At 38.3% G+C, this 19,772-nt stretch overlaps 4 protein-coding genes across 5 annotated transcripts; 1 reads left to right on the plus strand and 3 right to left on the minus strand.

The window, feature by feature from the left end:
• Positions 1 to 1,095: 1,095 nt before the first annotated feature.
• On the minus strand, positions 1,096 to 2,760 carry LOC118438202. Its single transcript, XM_035858075.1, has 3 exons — positions 2,313 to 2,760; positions 2,061 to 2,246; positions 1,096 to 1,741 (listed from the first exon to the last, which is right to left on the minus strand). Exons 1-3 carry the CDS (start codon positions 2,364 to 2,366, stop codon positions 1,262 to 1,264), a joined length of 720 nt encoding a protein of 239 aa, XP_035713968.1. The 5' UTR covers positions 2,367 to 2,760; the 3' UTR covers positions 1,096 to 1,261.
• A 4,666-nt stretch (positions 2,761 to 7,426) lies between these two features.
• On the minus strand, positions 7,427 to 8,693 carry LOC118438217. Of its 2 annotated transcripts, none has more exons than XM_035858100.1 (3): positions 8,472 to 8,693; positions 8,221 to 8,406; positions 7,427 to 8,147 (listed from the first exon to the last, which is right to left on the minus strand). In XM_035858100.1, exons 1-3 carry the CDS (start codon positions 8,523 to 8,525, stop codon positions 7,623 to 7,625), a joined length of 765 nt encoding a protein of 254 aa, XP_035713993.1. In that variant the 5' UTR covers positions 8,526 to 8,693; the 3' UTR covers positions 7,427 to 7,622. The 2 variants fall into 2 exon arrangements, with proteins under 2 accessions (XP_035713993.1, XP_035713994.1); XM_035858101.1 differs by having other exon boundaries at positions 8,221 to 8,410.
• Positions 8,694 to 10,398: 1,705 nt separating this feature from the next.
• On the plus strand, positions 10,399 to 14,924 carry LOC118438329. The gene is made up of 2 exons (XM_035858299.1): positions 10,399 to 11,301; positions 11,720 to 14,924. The coding sequence occupies exons 1-2, from the start codon at positions 10,449 to 10,451 to the stop codon at positions 14,164 to 14,166; spliced, it is 3,300 nt and encodes a 1,099-aa protein (XP_035714192.1). The 5' UTR covers positions 10,399 to 10,448; the 3' UTR covers positions 14,167 to 14,924.
• Positions 14,925 to 16,087: 1,163 nt separating this feature from the next.
• Positions 16,088 to 18,032, minus strand: LOC110857783. The gene is made up of 2 exons (XM_022106396.2): positions 17,558 to 18,032; positions 16,088 to 16,946 (listed from the first exon to the last, which is right to left on the minus strand). Exons 1-2 carry the CDS (start codon positions 17,949 to 17,951, stop codon positions 16,570 to 16,572), a joined length of 771 nt encoding a protein of 256 aa, XP_021962088.1. The 5' UTR covers positions 17,952 to 18,032; the 3' UTR covers positions 16,088 to 16,569.
• Between the last annotated feature and the right edge of the window lie 1,740 nt (positions 18,033 to 19,772).

Here is a 19,772-nt window from a genome sequence, read left to right on the forward strand (position 1 = left end):
AAACAGAAGCGTCTTTTTAAATATCTCGTCCTGTTCTTTGACGCGATCGAAATCAGTTATTACAACATTGCTACGATACACTTGTTCTTGGTGATGATCTTTCCGTGTCAGATGGGACTCACAAGCTCCATTCTTTGTACGGCAGAAAACGGTTTCCAGAAGGGCATCATCGCAAAATCGTTCTTTGCAGTGTTGGAGTTTCTGATATTCATTCAAGGCTGTGCTGGTGGGGGATACTACATGATAATCCTTCTTCTGACGGGGGTTATCTTTCTCTGGATCGAATGCGATACCTTCATAAAACGGTGTAAAATTGGAACTGCTGGGCAAATCGGTTACAGGAAAGTGCAAATTTTGAAAAAGTACAGAATGCCTGCACACGTGAGCAGATTTTCTTAACGACAGCAATTTTCATTTCGGCTTGTCAAATGATTAAACTGTTCGCAACGATTAAGATGCTGCAATCGGGGCATGATTTTCTGGCGATGGTATTTTTGTGGATATATTTCCTGGCCTTAGGTTTCAGTGTGATAATGTTTTCGGCAGCTGCGAAGGTGTACAGGGTAAGCCAAAAGTGGATAACGGGAGGAAAGGGAACGAATAAGAAGAAATTCTCAGGAAAATTTCATAGGTCGTTGAGACCACTGAGGTTGGAGTTTGGGAACAACTTTGTCGGAGTACTAACTCCGCTGGTCGTGCAGGAATTTTGTTTGATTCAGACGGTGTCATTTCTACTCGTGACAAAGTAAATATGCATCGGCTTAAGCTCTTTTTCAGTACTTATTTTTAAATAAAATTTCACTTGGGTACGAGGTGGATTTCAAAATTACTTACGACAGCAACAGCAACCAATTAAAATTTTCAATTTTTTTAAAAATTTGGTTCTATATAAGTTCTATATATCTATTTCAACTTCAACCAGTCGTCAGTTTTGTGGTCACCAATCGCGTTACTAACAATAAGCTACGATTTTTTACGAAGCTTGATCCTATGTTTTTTTCTTCGAAAACTAGTTTACAATACGAGGAAATTATGAATCCTCTCAATATAAATAATCGTATTTACCCATACACGGTTATGAAGAAAAATTCGATGTTATCATTTAATAAATTTTATTTTTCTTGATTCGAGTTGAATTCCGACTCTAAAGGAATATGTATATGTAATAATTATTTGTACATATATTTTTACAGGGAATATTAAATTAAACTTATTGTTAGTTGTCGTTTGTTTTCATATTCGTCAATTTTCTTGCCGCTGTTTACCTTTTGCCCAACCACCCCCACCCAACTGGTCGCAGCCAAGGGGGGAAACAGTTGTAATAACCACAAAATAGGATAACAGTGAGCCAATAATTTGCCAAGAATTTGAAAATAATTACACAAATTTTAATCGTTTTAAAGAACGGGACCTTCTTCACTTTAACTTTCACGACGGCCACGGCTGTCGTGGTTACCACGGGGGCAGGAGTGGTCGTTGTTGTCGTTGTCGTCGTAGTTGTTGTCGTGGTCGTCGTGGTTGTCGTCGTGCATTGTTGAGGTGGACAGTAGCACGTGCAAATTTTCGCGAATGAGTCCGCCGTTCCGAATATGGGTCCATCGTACACTTCTCCGCAAACCATTCCTGTTCCATCGGGACAGAAATCGCTGCAAAATCCGTTGCATTGTTGCATTTCAGCGGCAGGAGTGGGAGGATCGGCAGGTCGGACGGGACACTGATCGCCAAATTGGTTGGTTGGTGGCTAGATAAGAAAATATGGGAAGTCTTAGAAATCCGGTCTTAAAATAATACCAAGCGGTATTCAAATCTGACTCTACTAAGGAGGTATTATTAAGTAATACCGTGAAATAGTAATTGCTCGGTGTTAAAGTTTTACAATATCAATAGCAATTTTTTCAGGCCAGCATAATTTTAATACTAAACGGTAGTAACTTTAATACAGAGAAATCAATACCTAAATACGTGACTGGTAGCAGATTTACATGTACCAGGTTTTTAAGTATGTGTACACAAAATTTGGAAATGCGTCCAATTTTTCACATACAAATTAATTTCCTCACCGCAGTATTGCAGGCATAGTTGCAAACACAAATTCCACTCGCTGTACAGGTGTCGAGACCAACTGGGGGTTGAGCGCCGAGGTCATAACCACACGAGTGGTAGCAGAACGTGTGCCCGAAATTGGCAATATGCAACGCCCCCACATTTGGATCGTTGCAGTTTCGGATAATGGTTTGACAATTGGTCTGTAACGTAAAATTGTTATGGACTTAATAAATAATTGTAATGTCAAAAATGTTCACAAAACTTGCCTCCCCGAAACAGTTGAGCAAAAGTATTACTACAAATTTTCCAAGTTTTAACATTATTTTCCAGATTTTAAGACAATTTGGTGAGACGTCTTGTCATAATTAATATTTATTCATGACTTTACAGCGGGTAACGTAAGTGAAGTGTGAGCAGAAAAGTGATCGCTTTTTAGTAAAATTCTGGCCGCATATTGAAATCTACACTGTTCTTGATATCAATATCACCCACTTTTAACAAGCACTAAATCCATTTCGTCGCCATGAAAACCATGACCGAACTATTACCCACGGAAATCAAGGTGGCAGAATAAAAACTTAATGATTTATAAATTTTTGCTTGCACAACTTCTTCGGCTAATCGTAACTTTAAATATTTTGTCCCTCCAAGATCTGCAAATTGCATGCTGTGTATGCAAATATCACAACACTTCACATCGCAACTTGCAACAAATAACTGGCTTCCATTTGCAGATCATTTATCACCGTCCATCAGCATGCATCATTATCCATCGTAGTACATACCTACCTATTTAAATAGTGGTGCAGTGAGGTACCCAAAATTCTAAATAAAGGCCAATTTATCTCATCCCTGGCAATCATCACCCACTTTTCCGACGGTAATACAAAAAGACAGAGAGAGAGAGCTGTGACCACGAATAAGGAACGGACTGCACAAAGACCAAAATAAATGCAAAAAATGACGTGAGGTGATTTGATGCACTTCAGTTTCTTGCAGTGTTGCTACAGAAGTAATCACTGTACGCAGCGGCTGCAGAAATGTGAGGACATCTTAAAATGGAAGTCTCCAAGCATGTGCTCTCAGACCTTTACCAAATTAACGTGAATCGATCACAAATTTAAATAATATGCCATTTGCAAATTACCTTACTGTACATAGTGGGGTCATAAGTTCTCGTGAATGCATTTCCGGTAATAAATCCCAAAGTATTAGAGCTATCTGTTCGAAATTTTTATGGATTAACAAGGTATTAATATTGTTTAGAAATCATAACTTCTTTGTCAAGATTTCGTCCACGGGCAATTAGACAAGACATAACTCGTGACGGCCACAGGTTGATCGTGGTACGCGCCAATTTTCGTGCCAAAAGTATTTCAGACTTTTCACCGTTGGCAAAAAATTTAATAGAAAAAAAGGCCAGATATTTGTTGTACAGAAGTCTGACATCCGTTTAAGTATGCGGAAGTCAATACGAAGTCATCACCGTGGTGTGCATGGGAGCAAGTTGGCTGGAGAAATGAAATCTCTGTTTTTTATCGCAAAGGGTACAAGTTGAAGCCAAGAATTATTTTCAGAGTGTCCTAAAGCCAAACGTTAATAACCTGAACCCTGGACCCTCCGAAAATCGACATTGGACCTTTCAACAAGACCCTGTTCCTGCGCAAGGTGCAAAATTGTCCAAAACTGGCTTCAGACGAATTTTCATGACTTTTTTTCATCCGTAGAACGGTGCTCAGTATCTGCAGACCTTAATCCCCTAAATTATGACTGGTGGTGAAAATTATAGGTACAAGTATGCTCTAAATTTCACCCAAGTGTGGAAGGGCTGAGGTCGCACTTACTGAAGATCTGGCGCTTTTCCCTGGAAATCCGTGCGTGCCGCGATCGAGCAGTTTTCGCCACGACTTATGTCTTGTGTACAAGCCCGTGGAGGAAATTGTGAAAACGAAGTTATGATTTCTAAACAAGATTAATACCTTGTTCATCCACAAAAATTTCTATCAGATAGCTCTAATACTTTGGGCTTTATCACCGGAAATGCATTCACGGGAACTTATGGTCGGACTATGTATCTGCTAATACCAGGTTTGGCACATATTTGGATCCGAAGAGGAGAAAACGTGCAGTAAATTTGGAAAGTGTAAAATTTGTCAGCTTTTTGAGCGTGTTTTCTCCTCTTTGGATGCAAATATCTGCGCTCACAGAATATAGATTCTACCAGAAGAATCGATCTTATGTATTCTAGTGACGCTTATGGAAGAACGGGGAGAGCCAACCAAATAACTCGGTGTACATTTGGCCCACCTCGGGGATGGCACCTCCGCATCATCATCATCACCACATCTCCTGGCATCAAAAAATGATGATGAAAGCACCATTTTTGTTACATAGGTGGCGGTGGCACCCCTAATTGTGGACCAGAACGCACCCTCGTAGAGCATCAAATTTGTGGAGACGCAGCTCAGAATGGTGTGTTCTGGTGTACAAATCGGGGTGCCACCGCCACCTATGTAACAAAAATGGTGCTTTCATCATCATTTTTTGATGCCAGGAGATGTGGTGATGATGATGATGCGGAGGTGCCATCCCCGAGGTGGGCCAAATGTACACCGAGTTATTTGGTTGGCTCTCCCCGTTCTTCCATAAGCGTCACTAGAATACATAAGATCGATTCTTCTGGTAGAATCTATATTCTGTGATCTGCGCTAAACCCGCGTATTGACAGATAGCGTCGTTTGCAAATTTCATACTAATTAAATTTGTGATTGATTGACACTAATTTGCACTAAAATCTGAGAATATACAATGGGAGACCTCCTTTGTTGAGTTTTCACGTCGAATACATATCTAAATGTGGGATATTAAATTAGCTTCTGCTTTCGTAAAGTCCCCACGACTTCCGCGTCCACTGTCCACCTGTTGAGATATGCGTAGCCTGCCGAGAAGATGGGTTAAGTTGTTATTCAACCGTCACACTCGTTTTAAGACAGATTGCGAGGCGAGAAGAATGACAGAAAAATGTTAATAACGATGACCACGCAACTTCTTCAGAGAAAGGTTTCATTTCAATTCATGAAATGAGTCTAAATGTACCCATGTAGGTACATACGCGTAGATCGGTACTTTGTAAATGCTAAACAAATACAAACAAATTAATACAATGTATTCTAGGGCACAAATAATGGTGCAAATGTTTCCCCAATGCGGCAAATGTTGTAAAATACAGTGTCGGACAGATGTCTACGTCCACATAGTCGCGTCAATTTCATTTTCAAATTGTCACTGAACTGCTGAACCAATTTTCATCATTGATATATCAAATTCTCACAAATTTAACGTAATTTCATAAAACATATGAGTTATTTCTGAAAATTCTGGGAAAACTGAGAATCATAGTGCAGAGCGAGAGAGGATGAAATTTGAGCGGACAAAAGTCTACGTCCACTTCACTTTAATTGTCAACAACAAAAATCTCTCCAATTTATAAAATCAGGTAACTTAATAAATCTATCAATAACATATGCCGCATTAATTTTTAAATAATTTTCTTCCAGAAAAATATGATGGCGTCGACACGCAAGGAAATTCCTATCGCTATTCGAGATCTTGTCATTCAGGACTGGAAGGGTGGACAAAAAGGGGGCTGTCGCAGAGACAAATATGGACCAAGTATAAATTAGCAAGGACAACCATCCAGACAATCATTAAGAACTTTAGAGCTAATGGTTCAGTCCAAAACAAGGTCAGAAGTGGTCGAAAACCGATTTTGGCTCACCGAGAAGTACGCCACGTGCTCAACAAAGTCAACGTTACACCCTCACTTAGTGCTCCAAAGCTATCTACCGAGATCAAGGAGATGTTCGGCAAACAGGTTAGTCCTATGACCATCCAAAGAACACTGAATAAGGGAAATTTGAAATCCCACAGAGCAGTCCGGAAGCCTCTTATTGTACCGAGGAATGCAACCAAACGAGTGAAGTTTGCCAGAGACCACATTTCCAAGCCACAAACATTCTGGGACATATTTTATGGACTGACGAGTCAAAGTTCAATGTCTTTGGGTCAGATGGGCGTCGTAGAGTGTGGAGATATCCAAAAGAAGCTTTGAATCCAAAAAATCTCAACCCCACAGTTAAGCACGGCGGCGGGTCGGTAATGGTGTGGGGATGCATGGCTTCAAGTGGGGCAGGAAAAATGGAATTTGTTGACGGAATTATGGACCAATACAAGTACCAGGGAATACTTGACCGTAATATCCAGGAATCTGTTCGAAAACTTGGACTTGGACGACGATTTGCCTTCCAACAAGACAACGATCCGAAACACTCTGCCACGTCCACCATGGAATACTTCAAGAAAAAAAAATTCCGAAGCTAGAATGGCCTCCCCAATCTCCAGACTTGAATCCCATTGAGCATCTGTGGGACCACATTGAAAGAGAAATAAGAAAAAAATCTTTTTCAGGAATTCCGGGCCTAAAATCCAGAATTCGTGAAGTTTGGGAAACCATTTCTGAAGATGTGACCAAGAATTTGGTAAACTCTATGACTCGACGCCTTGAAGCCGTCCTTAAAGCGAACGGAGGCCCAACCAAATATTAAAAATTAATTGTTATAACATTCCTTATAAATTACAGTTTTTTTTGTATGTTTTCTCTGACTGGACGTTGATTTTTGTCCATCCAATTGTTTTCATTTTGAATTAAAATACATCTCTGGCCTAAAATAAATTTTTTAGCGGAAAACTAATAATGTGCTATGAAATTACGTTAAATTTGTGAGAATTTGATATATCAATGATGAAAATTGGTTCAGTAGTTCAGTGACAATTTGAAAATGAAATTGACGCGACTATGTGGACGTAGACATCTGTCCGACACTGTAGATGTGTTTTTAATCTGAATTTTGTCCACTTTTTGGGTGAAATCATGACTTCGTGCCTTTAGTTTTGAATTAATCGCCATTAAATTAAGCGAAAATAAGCAATTGAATAAAAATTACTCAAAAAAATATTAATCAAAAAACGATTTTCTCATCACATCACAGAATATTCGCATAGATTGATAAGTTTTGAGTTTGAGGTAAATATTTTCACAGTATCAACGTGACTTTTGTGCAAATTAAATGGCAGTGATCGTATCAATGCATGAAATGGATCGGCAACAATTTCTTTGTGTTTCCGCAACCATATTCAATCTCATCTTCACCTAGATTTCTTTCAGATGTAAAATACAAAACAGTAAAATTGGATCGTTTTACTAGTGAACTTTTGGTTTCATGGTATACCTAAAATACGCACAATATTTTGGAACATGAGGATAATACCCATTCGAATGAAGCTTAACAATGCCTTTCTTTAAATTCAAGACGCACGTGTGTATTTATAAACTTTTGTATTTATTTTGTTACTCCGTTTTTGGGGCAATAGTATTCACATTCTTTATACATTTCCCATCATACTGTTAGGATTTGCAAAGATTTGCGTATATTTACAGATTAAAATTACTATGTATATATTTACAGCTTTAGGTTATGTACAGCATAATGAAACCTACCTACTTAATATTTTTTAATTCAAGAAAACGGCAAACTCAAAAAATACCTCACATTTCTTAACCACCACATATAAATTCGCCATAATCTCCTCCTCCACCCCCAGCTAACAAACATTTCCGGAACACCGAGACAATTATCGTACACACAATAGAGCAGGATTTTAAGCCAAAAATGGACACACAATTTTATCCAGAGCACACCAAACTTGACCACCTTGAACAGCGTGGGAACCTTTATTTTCAGAATAGTTATCGAGCTCGTATCCGGTGCTGGGGTTGTTGTCGTCGTTGTCGTCGTGGTCGTTGTGGTGGTCGTCGTGGTCGTCGTAATGCACGGTTGAGGCGGACAGTAGCACGTGCAAACTTTTGCAAAAGTGTCCGCCGTGGGTGGAATCGGTCCGTCGTAAACTTCTCCGCAAATCTGACCCACTCCGTCGACACAGGCCGCGCTACACGTGACATCGCAAGCCGTCTCGTCTGCCGGGTCGGTGGGAGGATCGGCGGCACGGACGGGGCACTGATTTCCAAAGAAGGCAGCGGGGGGCTGAGATTTATGGAAAAAATGAGCTATAAATTGTGGCTTTTATTTTAAGAAATTTTGCAAATTTCATACATACCGCAGTATCACAGGCGTAATTACAGACACAGATCCCAGCTGCGGTACACATCTCCATCCCCACGGGGGGAACGGCACCGAGGTCGTAGCCGCACGAATGGTAGCAAAAAGAGTGACCAAAATTGGCCATGTGCAACGCCCCGATGTTGGGATCGTTACAGTCTTGAAGAATTGTTTGGGAGTCGATCTGTCTATTAAGAATTTAGTTTGAGATTCAAGTTGGTCAAGTAAATATGTGCATATTTCACTTACGCCAAGTCGGATAATGATGTTCAGGTGGAGTACGAAATTAGGAATTTTCCACATTTTGCTGTCAAATTGTAAAAACTGCGAACTTCACATGGCTGGACTTTGTTAATAAAATGCAGAGGAAAAAGTGCGAACGAGAAGCGAGAGGAATATTTTTCGTCTCATTTTTCTCTTTTATGTGGTTCTCACCACCGTCTCAATCTGAACGAGATTGAGATGTGAGACTAACTACGAATCTTCATCTGGTACATGTGTACGTTCATAACATAAGGATGCGAGTGAGGTGGTTTGATCGGGTGATGTTGGGGAAGGTTGTGTAGCCTGTTGGATAAATTGTCTTGCGTAGCGAATAAATAATGTATTAGCCATTTTGCTGCCTTGATTGTGATGAGTGCAAGTGTATAAATTTGGTAATGAAATCTGAAAATGTTTTCCGAAATATTTCATTGCTGAAACTAAATTTTATACTAGCATACTTAGCACACTAATTTGCCTTTATCTGAATCAGCATTTGAACATATAAAATATTTCGCTTTTATTTCTGATACCCAAAATAGCTCAAATATTGAAATACCACCGAAGCCTAACTTGTTATTTTGGAGCTCTTCAGAGCTCTAACATGAAAATGTTGGTAATAATATGTATGTATCTTTCGCAGAGACAGAAGGATACGCTTGCTTAAAATATGTAAATACCTCTCGCTACTTATTGGCGCAAACCTATTCGTATTTCGGTAGCAAAAAACATGATTATCAAATCATAATGATGTCTAGAGATGTCTTGAATGTCAAGAATGTATCTCCCAAACAAAGGGTGAGAGATAAAATCCGGGGTTAGCATATATGTACTTATCTTAAAGTATCTTATTAATGCAGCATGACTCTTAAAGACCATGTTTCACCTCGCTTTTATAGATACATAAGCACAATCTTCAACTTCACAATATTGACGGTGTCATATCCTTCAGTTCAAATTTTATGGTTTTGTTACTTTGAACCGAGCAGCAAAGGGTTTGAGCTGAAGGATCAAATTTCACTATTTATTTTTGCATCTAAATGTGTTCTACAGTTGACAGTTGGTTTTAAACAATGTATGCACAGCACATTGTACTTTATGTACATATTACATATTATTATTTTTTTAAATAATATTTCTAGAATGAATATACTGTTTCTTATTCGGGTAACGATATACAAACATAATCCCGAAATACTATCTCACCATGAGAATATTATCTGAGAATTAAAAATTCTTTTATTTACAATGACTAATTTGATTTATTAAAAATCCACTTTTCAATATTTTTTGAAAATTGATAAGTTACCAAGAGTTTGCTATTTTTATAGATTTCAAAAACTGGCATAAACACAAATGACAAAGAGCAGTGGTTCAAATAATTTTATTGCAATTTTCATCGTTTTATTTTAAACTTGTCGTCATACTTCACCTAAGCATCTCGTTTTTTTCGGGGTTATGGTACATACAGGGTGATTTAAATCATTTAAATTCAATGTTACGCTACAAGGAAAATTTTTCAATTAGAAAAACTCACAAATCTCCATTAGTTACCGAAATTTTCTCTACGAAATTCAACATTTTAAGAATTTTGTCTTCAGTGTTACATCAGTTTTGCTAATAATTAATAAAAATCACAAAGCCGTAAATCTCTAATAGAGATTTAGGGTGACGTTGTTTAAACCACCCTGTAGTTGCACAGATAACGTAATCCTCGATAAACACCCAGGATCAACGCAAGAATATACATACACAGCTTTAAAATTGTTCCAAGCTTGGTGCAGTCGTATATGTAGCGAGACCGCACCACAAAAATAAACCAATGTAAATACCGTATGATAAAACAAAACATATTTGTACTATTCATATCACTACACCGGCTGCTGGATGAATCATTCTTCATCCAGCAGCCACATACAGTCAGTCGTCAGTCAGAGCTCACACTTTTTTTCTTTGCATCCCAAAATGGTCTGGTCAACCCGTACCGATCTCCAATGTTTAGGAGGAATCGCTTCCGGATCTTCCGGTCAAGTTTATCACGCATATGGGCAACTGGAAAGAAAGGAATTCGCCGTTAAGCGACTTCGCATCCAAAATTCTGCACAACTTGCTCAACTAATAAAAGAAGTAAATATTTTGATAGAGTTGAGTCATCCCAACGTGAACAGATATTTTGACAGTTGGAGTGAAGGTGCAAAGGAGGAGGGAGGCTGGAGGTCGGTCACCTCAGCAAGTAATTCGCAACTTCTCTTCATTAAATTGGAGCTTTGTTCGACAAACTTAAAGGACTATTTACGCGATAAAATACCCACGCAGGGGTTAAAAGTGCACCATCGAGATGTCATCCAATTAAGCATAATTCCGCAAATTCTTAACGGACTGCGTTACATTCATGGAGAAGGGATCGTGCACAGAGACCTAAAGCCGGACAATATTTTCATGATTGAATCCGAGTCTGGACTTACCGTTAAAATTGGCGACTTTGGTTTGGCCGTGTTTATTGCAAGTGATGCCGAAATTGTGAAAAGGGTTGGATCGGAATTATATAAATGTCCGGAGGGTGAATTGCAAAGTGAGAAAAGTGATATGTTTTCGGCCGGATTAATGTTTTTGGAAATTTTGTACGCGTTTGAAAATGCGAAGGAACGAAGTACCGCATTTGACAAGGTTCGAACTGGTAGGTACGAGTGGACTGGATTTAAGGACATGCAAGAATTTATGACCTGGGTAAAATTAGCGGTGATAAGCATGACGAAAGTTGAAGCGGATGAGAGGCCTAGTGCTGAATCGATTTTGGAAATGATGAAGTCAACGAGTTGTAAGTATAAATATATGGGATAATTATTTCTAATGATGGTGGGGGCATTCACGTCAATTTCGTAAAAGTTGTAAAATTGACTGAAAATATGTATCTTCGCAATTTTGCGATGCTTGCGAAAAATTGTAATACGACAAGCAATTAGAATCCTTTATTTTTTATGAAACATGTAAAAAAAATCGCATTTATTATCGTCGTAAAATATTTGTTGCAAACTCGTCGCCAAGTGAATTTGCATTTCTCGTCTCTTTTTAAGTTTATATATTTTCATTTAAAATAACTCGCTCACGACATCGGTTTCGCAAAAACTGCAAGTTTGCAATGTTGTGAAGCGACGTTTTTGCATGACGTGAATACCCCGAAATAAATAATTATTAATAAATGGAAAATAATTTATTCTTAAATTTAATTTAATTAGCTGTCACCCGGCAGACTCGTCCACCTGTACCTCACGTTACCATGGAAACTGAACAAGTCGAGGGACGCGTTCCCCACAACTTGACCAAGTTTATCGGAAGAAAGGCAGAACTTGCGTATCTTCGCAATCTGACAGAAAACTACAGCGTCGTCGGAGTCTTTGGAACTTCTGGAATTGGTAAATCTTCCATCTGCCAAGAATTCGTAAGTCGTCACCATTTAACCCGAACAGTTTGGTTGGATGCCTCCAATCGAATGAAATTACGGTCATCTTTACTCAGCAAGATTACCGACGGTAGAAATATCGTGAGCAGAATGTCATTAACCCAGCTATTCAGACTCGTCTTAAACAAAATGTCGGTGTCCAATTGTCCCGAAATTTTGGTCGTACTTGACAATTACTTGGATCAATTTTGTCCCATTAAAATGCACAATGATAATCTTAATCAGGGCAATCAAACCTCCTTTAGTTATACGGAACATTTAGTTCAAAAGCTAAAATTGGCAACGTTTCAGCTTTCAAGCGGCCAAATTGTTCCCACTCAATCAGAAATTTCCATCCCTGATACCGTCCCTTTATTACGGAACGACGAACAAAATGAGACACTTGACCACTCCGTCCTCTCAGAAGAGCGCAATGAAATGGCTAAATTTATCCAAAATATTGCCGGAATACATTCAACCGGACAAAAAGTTGTTGTCCTAATTACCACCATTTCCCAAGTCAATTTGCCTAATGTAGCCAAGAGATTTAAGTTGAACCCTCTAATTTCTAGCGACGCCGTGGAGTTAATAAACTCCAGTTTTGGCTTTCCTTTAAATGATCCCTCTTCTACGGTCACCTTTGCCACAAAATTGCTAAATTTTCCGCTCTATATTACCCAAGCTGGCGCAATTTACCGGAATGATAATCAAGTCCACGACCTGGCTCACTTTTCCGAAACATATTTGTCCCATATCGACCGCGTCAAGTTTAATTGTACCACGGCCACGTATAAATATTCGGTCGTTCCAATCCCACAAATTATGACGAAACTAGACGTTACGGTCATCTCGGTCTTGTGCATTTTGTCATATTGTCCAATTAAGATCAAGTCCTCCATACTGACTACTTTTATGACGGAATTGTTAGCCAATTTGGTAGGTGGTTCCGCTACGTCCGTCCCCGAATGCCTCTCAATTTTAGAAGGTTACGGTTTAATCTCGCAGGACCTGGGTCCCTGCAAAACTGTGACGATGCATTCCCTCTATCAAAGCGAGGTATTCGATTGTCTCACCCAATTAAACTTGCAAGACAGCTTTTTGTTCGAGTTAAGCCGTGTCCTTAATCTAAAACTGCAAAGGTTTAATAAGATACCAGAAGAACATGGAGATTCCGATATGCATCAATATGCCAGTCTGGCATCCTCAATTTTTGCCATGTACGAGACACACTGCACCAAAGGAATCTTTCCTTGCTTGCATATCCCCCTATTTTTGGACAACACGTGCACTCAACTCTACACGAGGACACGATACGTAAAATTGGAAAACATCCTGGAAAATGTGATCAATGAAATCACAGAAAATCCAACATTAGTCGATGACTCAGCCAATCGAGAAGCATTTGCACAGTTATCTAATCGCTACATTTACTCGGCAGCCTACAGTTACATGGAATTCACGAAATGTATCCATCAGTTGCTCAGGGTGAGACGGATCATGCCAAACTTTTGCATAACATCGGGGCAAAATCACGCCCAGTTCACGGGTCGAATCTATGTCACGTTTATGTTGGCCTTGGCCGTGTTCATGGTCGCCATGGTAACGGTTCCTTTTACCCTCTCGACTGGTCATGATCCGTACTCTGTCGTTTCATGGGTTGACGACGTAACGGTCTCGTCACTCGTGGCGGCGTCCGCGTGTGTCTCCGGAGTTCAGGTGTACATCCTGCTGACAATTTGCAACTCCTGGTTGCGAATATTTTTGCAATATGGATTAATGGGGGTTTACCTTGGCTGCTATTTTGTCTTTGAGAGTGTAGTGAAACATTATAATGGGTCATCTCGAGGAGAAAATGAATACGCAAAATTCGTCATTATCATTGTTGCGTATACATTAATCTTCTGCCACATTGCAAAACCAACGCTGGCCATAATTTACTCCAGTGTGAAGTTTGCTGTGAGAAGTGAGCGACGTGTGGGTAGGATTGGGCTGTTAATTTTTAAAAATTGTCACCTTGAATTGGTTAACTTCTTGTTTATTGGTGTCGTATTGGTGATGGTGTGCTATACGTATCCTGCCAGTGTTAAGTGGGGAAGCAATGTGGAAATGTATGCAATAATGGGTGCAATTGTGGGTGTCACGATGTTAATATTTTTCATACTTTTGGTCACCATGTTTCGAAATTTTATATCATTTTCGTTATGGTTGTCGCATAAGTGGGCGGAAATGCAGATAAATTCTTAAATTTATGTGTATAATTGTATTGGTTATTTTGTTAAGATTATAAATAGTAGATTTTATTATTATGCAGCTTTGAGTAGTAGAAAATTTGTGGTATTTATTTTCGAAATAATAAGAAATTAAAGGTTACTAGAGTTCAGCTTAACGTTGTATATAAAAAAATGACTACTGTATATTAAATATACAATACAAGGAAATTATTCTTACAATTGTGATTCAAAATACTTAATCGATGCACTTAACCCATAAGCAACAATTTTTGAAATTGGATAGGTTCTTGCGAAGACTAAAAAATCGCATCCTTAGGTTTAAGTAGTGTAAAATTAGCAATACAGGAAGCAGAAATCTTTTTTAATGCCAAAGTCTGACATGTACTGCATAATTTTAGACATAGCATTCACCATGATAAAATTAAATAGTTTCCGTCCATACTCGAAATAAGTAAATAATCCAGCCCTTCCGATACTTACATATTAACTTGTTAAATAAACGAAATGCTTAGGATTAATTGAATAAGCACGTATTGTATAAAATACATTATTTCAAAGTTTAATGAGACATATGTAATATAAGGATGACTCGTGTATAAATAAATCATAATCAATACCTTTTGTGTAGCTATCTGTCATACAATAGATTACGATGCCAATATTTTTAGCCCGAGTCAGGGCTTATGGAACCGTCATGTCCGTCCGTCTGTCTGTCCGGCACGATAGAGCCAAAACGGCTGAACCGATTGACTTGAAATTTTTACCACATGCATATTGGACAAAATTAGGAAACGAGTTCGAAGATGGGCGAAATCGGTCCAGTGATTGACCGGTGGGGGTCATCGGAGTAGGTGGGGTCTTATGCACCAAAATTTCAAAATTGTCGTAGAAAGCTGAAATTTGGCACAGAGGTTGCTAATGGCTCCTACTAGATAAAAATGACTTCGAGTTGGAAAAATTTTCATCTTGAGCGACCCTATGGGGTGACCCATACCGGTTTTTAAAAACCATCATATCGAACTGAAATTTGGTGGAGAGGTTGCTTATGGGGTTTAATGAAAGAATATGATATGATATTGGTAAAATTGTTATCAGGAGCGACCCTATGGGGTGACCCATACCGATTTTTAGAAATTGCTTTAAAAAGATGGAATCCGGCACAATGATACTTAATGGCTTCTAATTAAAGAATATGAAGTTAAAAGTGAGCAAAGTGCAACCAGAGTGACCCTATCGGGTGACCCATACTGATTTTTCAAAATCGTTATATTGAGCTGAAATTTGATATGGAGGCTGAAAAAGTGAAAACCAACATGCATACAGCTTAGAACTTCATGATGTTAAAGAAGCCCACTGGTCATGGTGGTCAAGGCACATGATTTGTAACTAATTCAAAAATTTGGTACCAAATAGTAGAAACTATCTAACAAACTTTTAACCATCCACAACACGGAAGTTGGTGATATTATGTCGGTCGGAAAAAAATTAGAAGTGGGCTCTGACTTATTGATTCAGGGACTATGTCCCTGACTCGGGCTATATGGAGTCTGCACTGTAGGTTTTTTATAAGCTCTCGCTAGATTAATAAACTATTTTAAAAAATTATCATGATTTTGAAACTAAATATGTTGCTGCCGTGTTGGCCAATTTTTCATAATTATTTATTCATAATGTGTACATCATGCAATGTTTGTACCCAAAAATTTAGAATTATACTTGTTGCTTATATGGTCAGTCTATATATTTTTTTATATACTTAATTTAACTGTGAAAACGGATATTTGATTATTAGCAAGATACACTTTTACTGTTATCATTACTTGGGAAAATGTGGATAACGTGGAAATATGTATTTTTCAGGATTCTCTATTAAATTAATTCTAAACAAAATGCATTTTGATACTCAACCCCTGTATAAATAATTGACGCTTGTATAAATTATAAATTTTCATTTTTTAATTCATTGCTCATTAACTTTATGGAATAAAATTCATTGTTTAAACCATTTTGACCAAATAATACAATCTACACATGTACATATTTACATATTTACATGCTCGTCATCGTCTCATCATCACCGAAACCCTGCTCCCCAGTACCAACTCTCCTTATGGGAGGAAGGTTTTTGGGTAAGTTGGTGGAGCTTTTCTGTATGTAAATACGTAATTTTAATACTCGGGAAGAAAAACTTAGCGATGCTTTTTTTGGATTGTGTGACATAAATAGAATGTAGTAAATTATCATACATGGAACATAATTTATTTTTAACAAAATCATATAACTATCTACTTAGATTTTATTTTTCTTAAAAGAAATAAATTTCATAACATTCGTCTCGCTGATTATTCTTAATTTACAAGCACTTTAGTTTGTCGCCATCATTATTAACACAGCTCTTCCGCACTACTTTCATACTCTAAATTATGATTTCAATTTGACCCTCAAATCCATCATCAAGGTTTCCCTTTGGTGTCATCAACAAATCTTCTCCATTTTCACGAACGAATTGAGAATCATCGTCGTTTTTCAATCTTTTTTCATCATGACTCTTGTAAGGCTCGACCTTGGCGATTTTGTCGGTGAGCCAATCCGGAAAGTAAATCTCGCCAGTGTACTTGTCCTTGCCTGCGAGGGTGACTTTTAAGTGCAGATGAAGTGTCCGGACGTGGTACCAGCCTGGATAAATAGTTTCAAATTTCGCCCGTCCGTTCGAATCTGTGAGTTGAATCCCTCTCAGAAAAGTCGCCTCCTCACTTGGTTCAGCGTGCGGCCCTGTGATCTGTAATTTGGCACCTAAATACGATATACTGATTTAGTCCTTATATTAACCTGGGTAGGAAATTTGTATGAGAAGACTTTTTCATTAAAGTTACTTAAATGCATCTGAATGTATGTATGCAATTTGATCACAACAATTATTCATTATTTAGAGACCTCCATTATGTCTGTAGATACATAAGTAATTGTTACCCCAGTTTAATAACGATACATAGGTTTATCATATGTGTACACCGCATGAAATTTAACCTGGTATAGTCAGGCAGGTATAGATTTCTCGGTATTAGGGTTATTGCCATGTGCTATTAAAATTAGGCCGGTCCGTAAAAATTTGTTACCGATGTGGCAAAACTCCAATACCAAGCTATTACAATAAGGTATTATTTATCAATACCACTGTGGTAGAGTCATATGTATTTAAATACCACTTGGTATTATTTTTTAATACCAAGCGGTAATATATCAGATTTATAACAGAGTTATAATAGATTTATAAGATCATATGTACATACATATGTATATGAAATAGTTAATACAATGACACACCAATTTAACATACAATGCGCATATTTACGCTTTTAAAATGTGTATCCTAATTTAGCAAAGTTATGTATATAATTGCTTACTTGGATCTCCGAGTGGATAATAGTCGCTGTATGCAGAATACACACCAAGCGCGTCGGCATGCCATACATGGACTTGGGCGTCCTGAACCGGGTGACATGTCGTGTTTTTAACAGTGAATTCAACTTTTAACGGAACTCCGGGACGTCCTTCTCGAATATCTTGACGAATTGGTTGATTAGGAAGAAAAAATGGCCCCTCGGATGATGGTTGAGTTAAATCACACTTTTCATTAATCACCTCAACCGTACAATTTCTGTCCCCTTCTGTACAACTTGGTTGATTGGGCGTGGTTGTCTTTACACGAAAGCAAGGTTCTGCAGTAACTTTTTGCTTGTGTGAAATGTTACTCGTCAAAATTACAAGAATGATACTTAGAGAATTGATGAAAACCATATTTACTCGGTGTGCAAGTACCTAAAATGTGTACCTATGATTCGCTTGATGTCGCAACAAAGGTAGGATTAACTGACTTATATGGTAGAGATTGTGATATTTATACAAACTGCAACTGACAAAACTGGTTTATTCTTGGAAAAGATGTACGTGATCAACCTACAACCAAGTGCATCTGTCGTCACTTGATTTTGGTTTCTTGGAAGACTGGCTTGTCTCAGAATTCTATACTGCATGCAAATAAATGAGGAGGGGAGCTTCACTACTTGTCACTCAGATTTCGAAGCGTTTGGATATGTTAGAAGTATTTAGTACAATGAGTGAACAATGTCCCACAAGTGCTTGATGCCATGGCCACATTTTCACCCCCTCAAATTCGAAACAATTGCGAAAATCAACCTCTTCAAAAGTTCGTGACAAATCAAATTGTGCCCGGGGCATATGTAAGGAAGCAAGAGTTTTCAAAATCCGAGTAAAATTTGGCTTTTGGTGAGGGTTTGAGTGAATGAAAACCAGCTTATTTCCGTTTTTGACCCCTCTGAGTGGGTGTGCGTGTGTGTGGGGGGCATAATTGTTGCTGTGGCATCAAACCATTTTGAGGTTCTTGATCATTCATGAGAGGCTATAACATTTCCAAATGGCATTGAAATATGAGAGGGGCAAGTAGTGAAGCTCTCCTCCTAAGGCAAGCAAGACGTCATTTACTTACTACTTGATGCAATTAAACAATACTAAATATGTACCTTACAATTATAGTCTTTCGTACTTTATAAATCGTTGCTGCAAAATTGCGTATGAATCGATGCTATTTTAATGCTCCACTTATTTATCAAATTTTATTGTATTGAGTTTAGGAGAGTTACCATTGAGATGAAGTCCTTATAATAGCAGATTGCTGTACATGTATCAAATTTAAATTCTCCTTAACACGTCAAAGGCCCACCGCACCAATGCTGAAAATGCATACCCATTTAACACCGTAAATTGTTATCAATTAAAATTCTCCAGATGTCCAACAAATAAAAAAAATTAATTAAGTATTATTTTTAATTTATGCTACCCCTCAAACCCATAAGCAACAGAACAAATCGTCTTATTAATTTACATATACATTTCCATTGGTCTAACAGATTTCTAACTTTTTTACACACCTCATTTATTTAGAACAAAAGTAACAAATTAGCCGTTTCGGTTGAACAGAAGTGCTGAATTACCAAAGTGGTCGACTCATCTATAAAATTAGTTCCAAATTTTACCTTAAGCGATACATACGATTTTAGCAACCTCTTTTCAAATTTCGCCTTCACCTGATCCCTAAGACCCTCAAGGTATACCTTGCTCTTCCTGTAAATCACCCCCGCTCCGGTGGAATACAGCACATTCAGGACAAACGTGTCTACCGCAAACAAGCTGACGAATATCATTTGGGATGACGACATCGTATCATTATACTTGATAAACACGAAGGTTGTCAAAATTTGCATGGATGGACACACAATCAGCACCGTGGGCAGCAGAGTCCGTCTAATGCATGAATTTAGTATAGATTCCAACACCTGCAACTTCCGAAAACCATTGTTTTTTATTGTGTCGGGGCAAGCGAAGACGCTGGACGATTTCTCCCATAAGTAGAGTATCCCTGCGATAAGGACGTGTACTGCGTGGTGTCCTGCATTAAGGTAGTGGTGGTAGGCTAGAATAGCTTCCCAAATGAGAATTAGTACACGGATTACTAAAAATGAGGGATCCGATTGCAACATAGGTTTCGAACATTCATTCCATGGCAGGATGAGCGATCCAAGAAGTGGCATTTGGCAGGGT

This window comes from Folsomia candida, unplaced genomic scaffold (genome assembly GCF_002217175.1).
Source record: "Folsomia candida strain VU population unplaced genomic scaffold, ASM221717v1 Fcan01_Sc019, whole genome shotgun sequence".
Classification (NCBI taxonomy): domain Eukaryota; kingdom Metazoa; phylum Arthropoda; class Collembola; order Entomobryomorpha; family Isotomidae; genus Folsomia; species Folsomia candida.

Coding starts and splice junctions, on each gene's coding strand:
- LOC118438217 (XM_035858100.1), bottom strand. CDS start 8,525: ATGTGGAAAATTCCTAATTTCGTACTCCACCTGAACATCATTATCCGA. Junction 8,407..8,471: donor ACATCATTATCCGACTTGGC/GTAAGTGAAATA, acceptor CTTAATAGACAG/ATCGACTCCCAAACAATTCT. Junction 8,148..8,220: donor ATTACGCCTGTGATACTGCG/GTATGTATGAAA, acceptor CATAAATCTCAG/CCCCCCGCTGCCTTCTTTGG.
- LOC118438329 (XM_035858299.1), top strand. CDS start 10,449: ATGGTCTGGTCAACCCGTACCGATCTCCAATGTTTAGGAGGAATCGCT. Junction 11,302..11,719: donor AATGATGAAGTCAACGAGTT/GTAAGTATAAAT, acceptor TAATTTAATTAG/CTGTCACCCGGCAGACTCGT.
- LOC110857783 (XM_022106396.2), bottom strand. CDS start 17,951: ATGGTTTTCATCAATTCTCTAAGTATCATTCTTGTAATTTTGACGAGT. Junction 16,947..17,557: donor TTATCCACTCGGAGATCCAA/GTAAGCAATTAT, acceptor TATCGTATTTAG/GTGCCAAATTACAGATCACA.
- LOC118438202 (XM_035858075.1), bottom strand. CDS start 2,366: ATGTTAAAACTTGGAAAATTTGTAGTAATACTTTTGCTCAACTGTTTC. Junction 2,247..2,312: donor TGCTCAACTGTTTCGGGGAG/GCAAGTTTTGTG, acceptor TTTACGTTACAG/ACCAATTGTCAAACCATTAT. Junction 1,742..2,060: donor ACTATGCCTGCAATACTGCG/GTGAGGAAATTA, acceptor TTTCTTATCTAG/CCACCAACCAACCAATTTGG.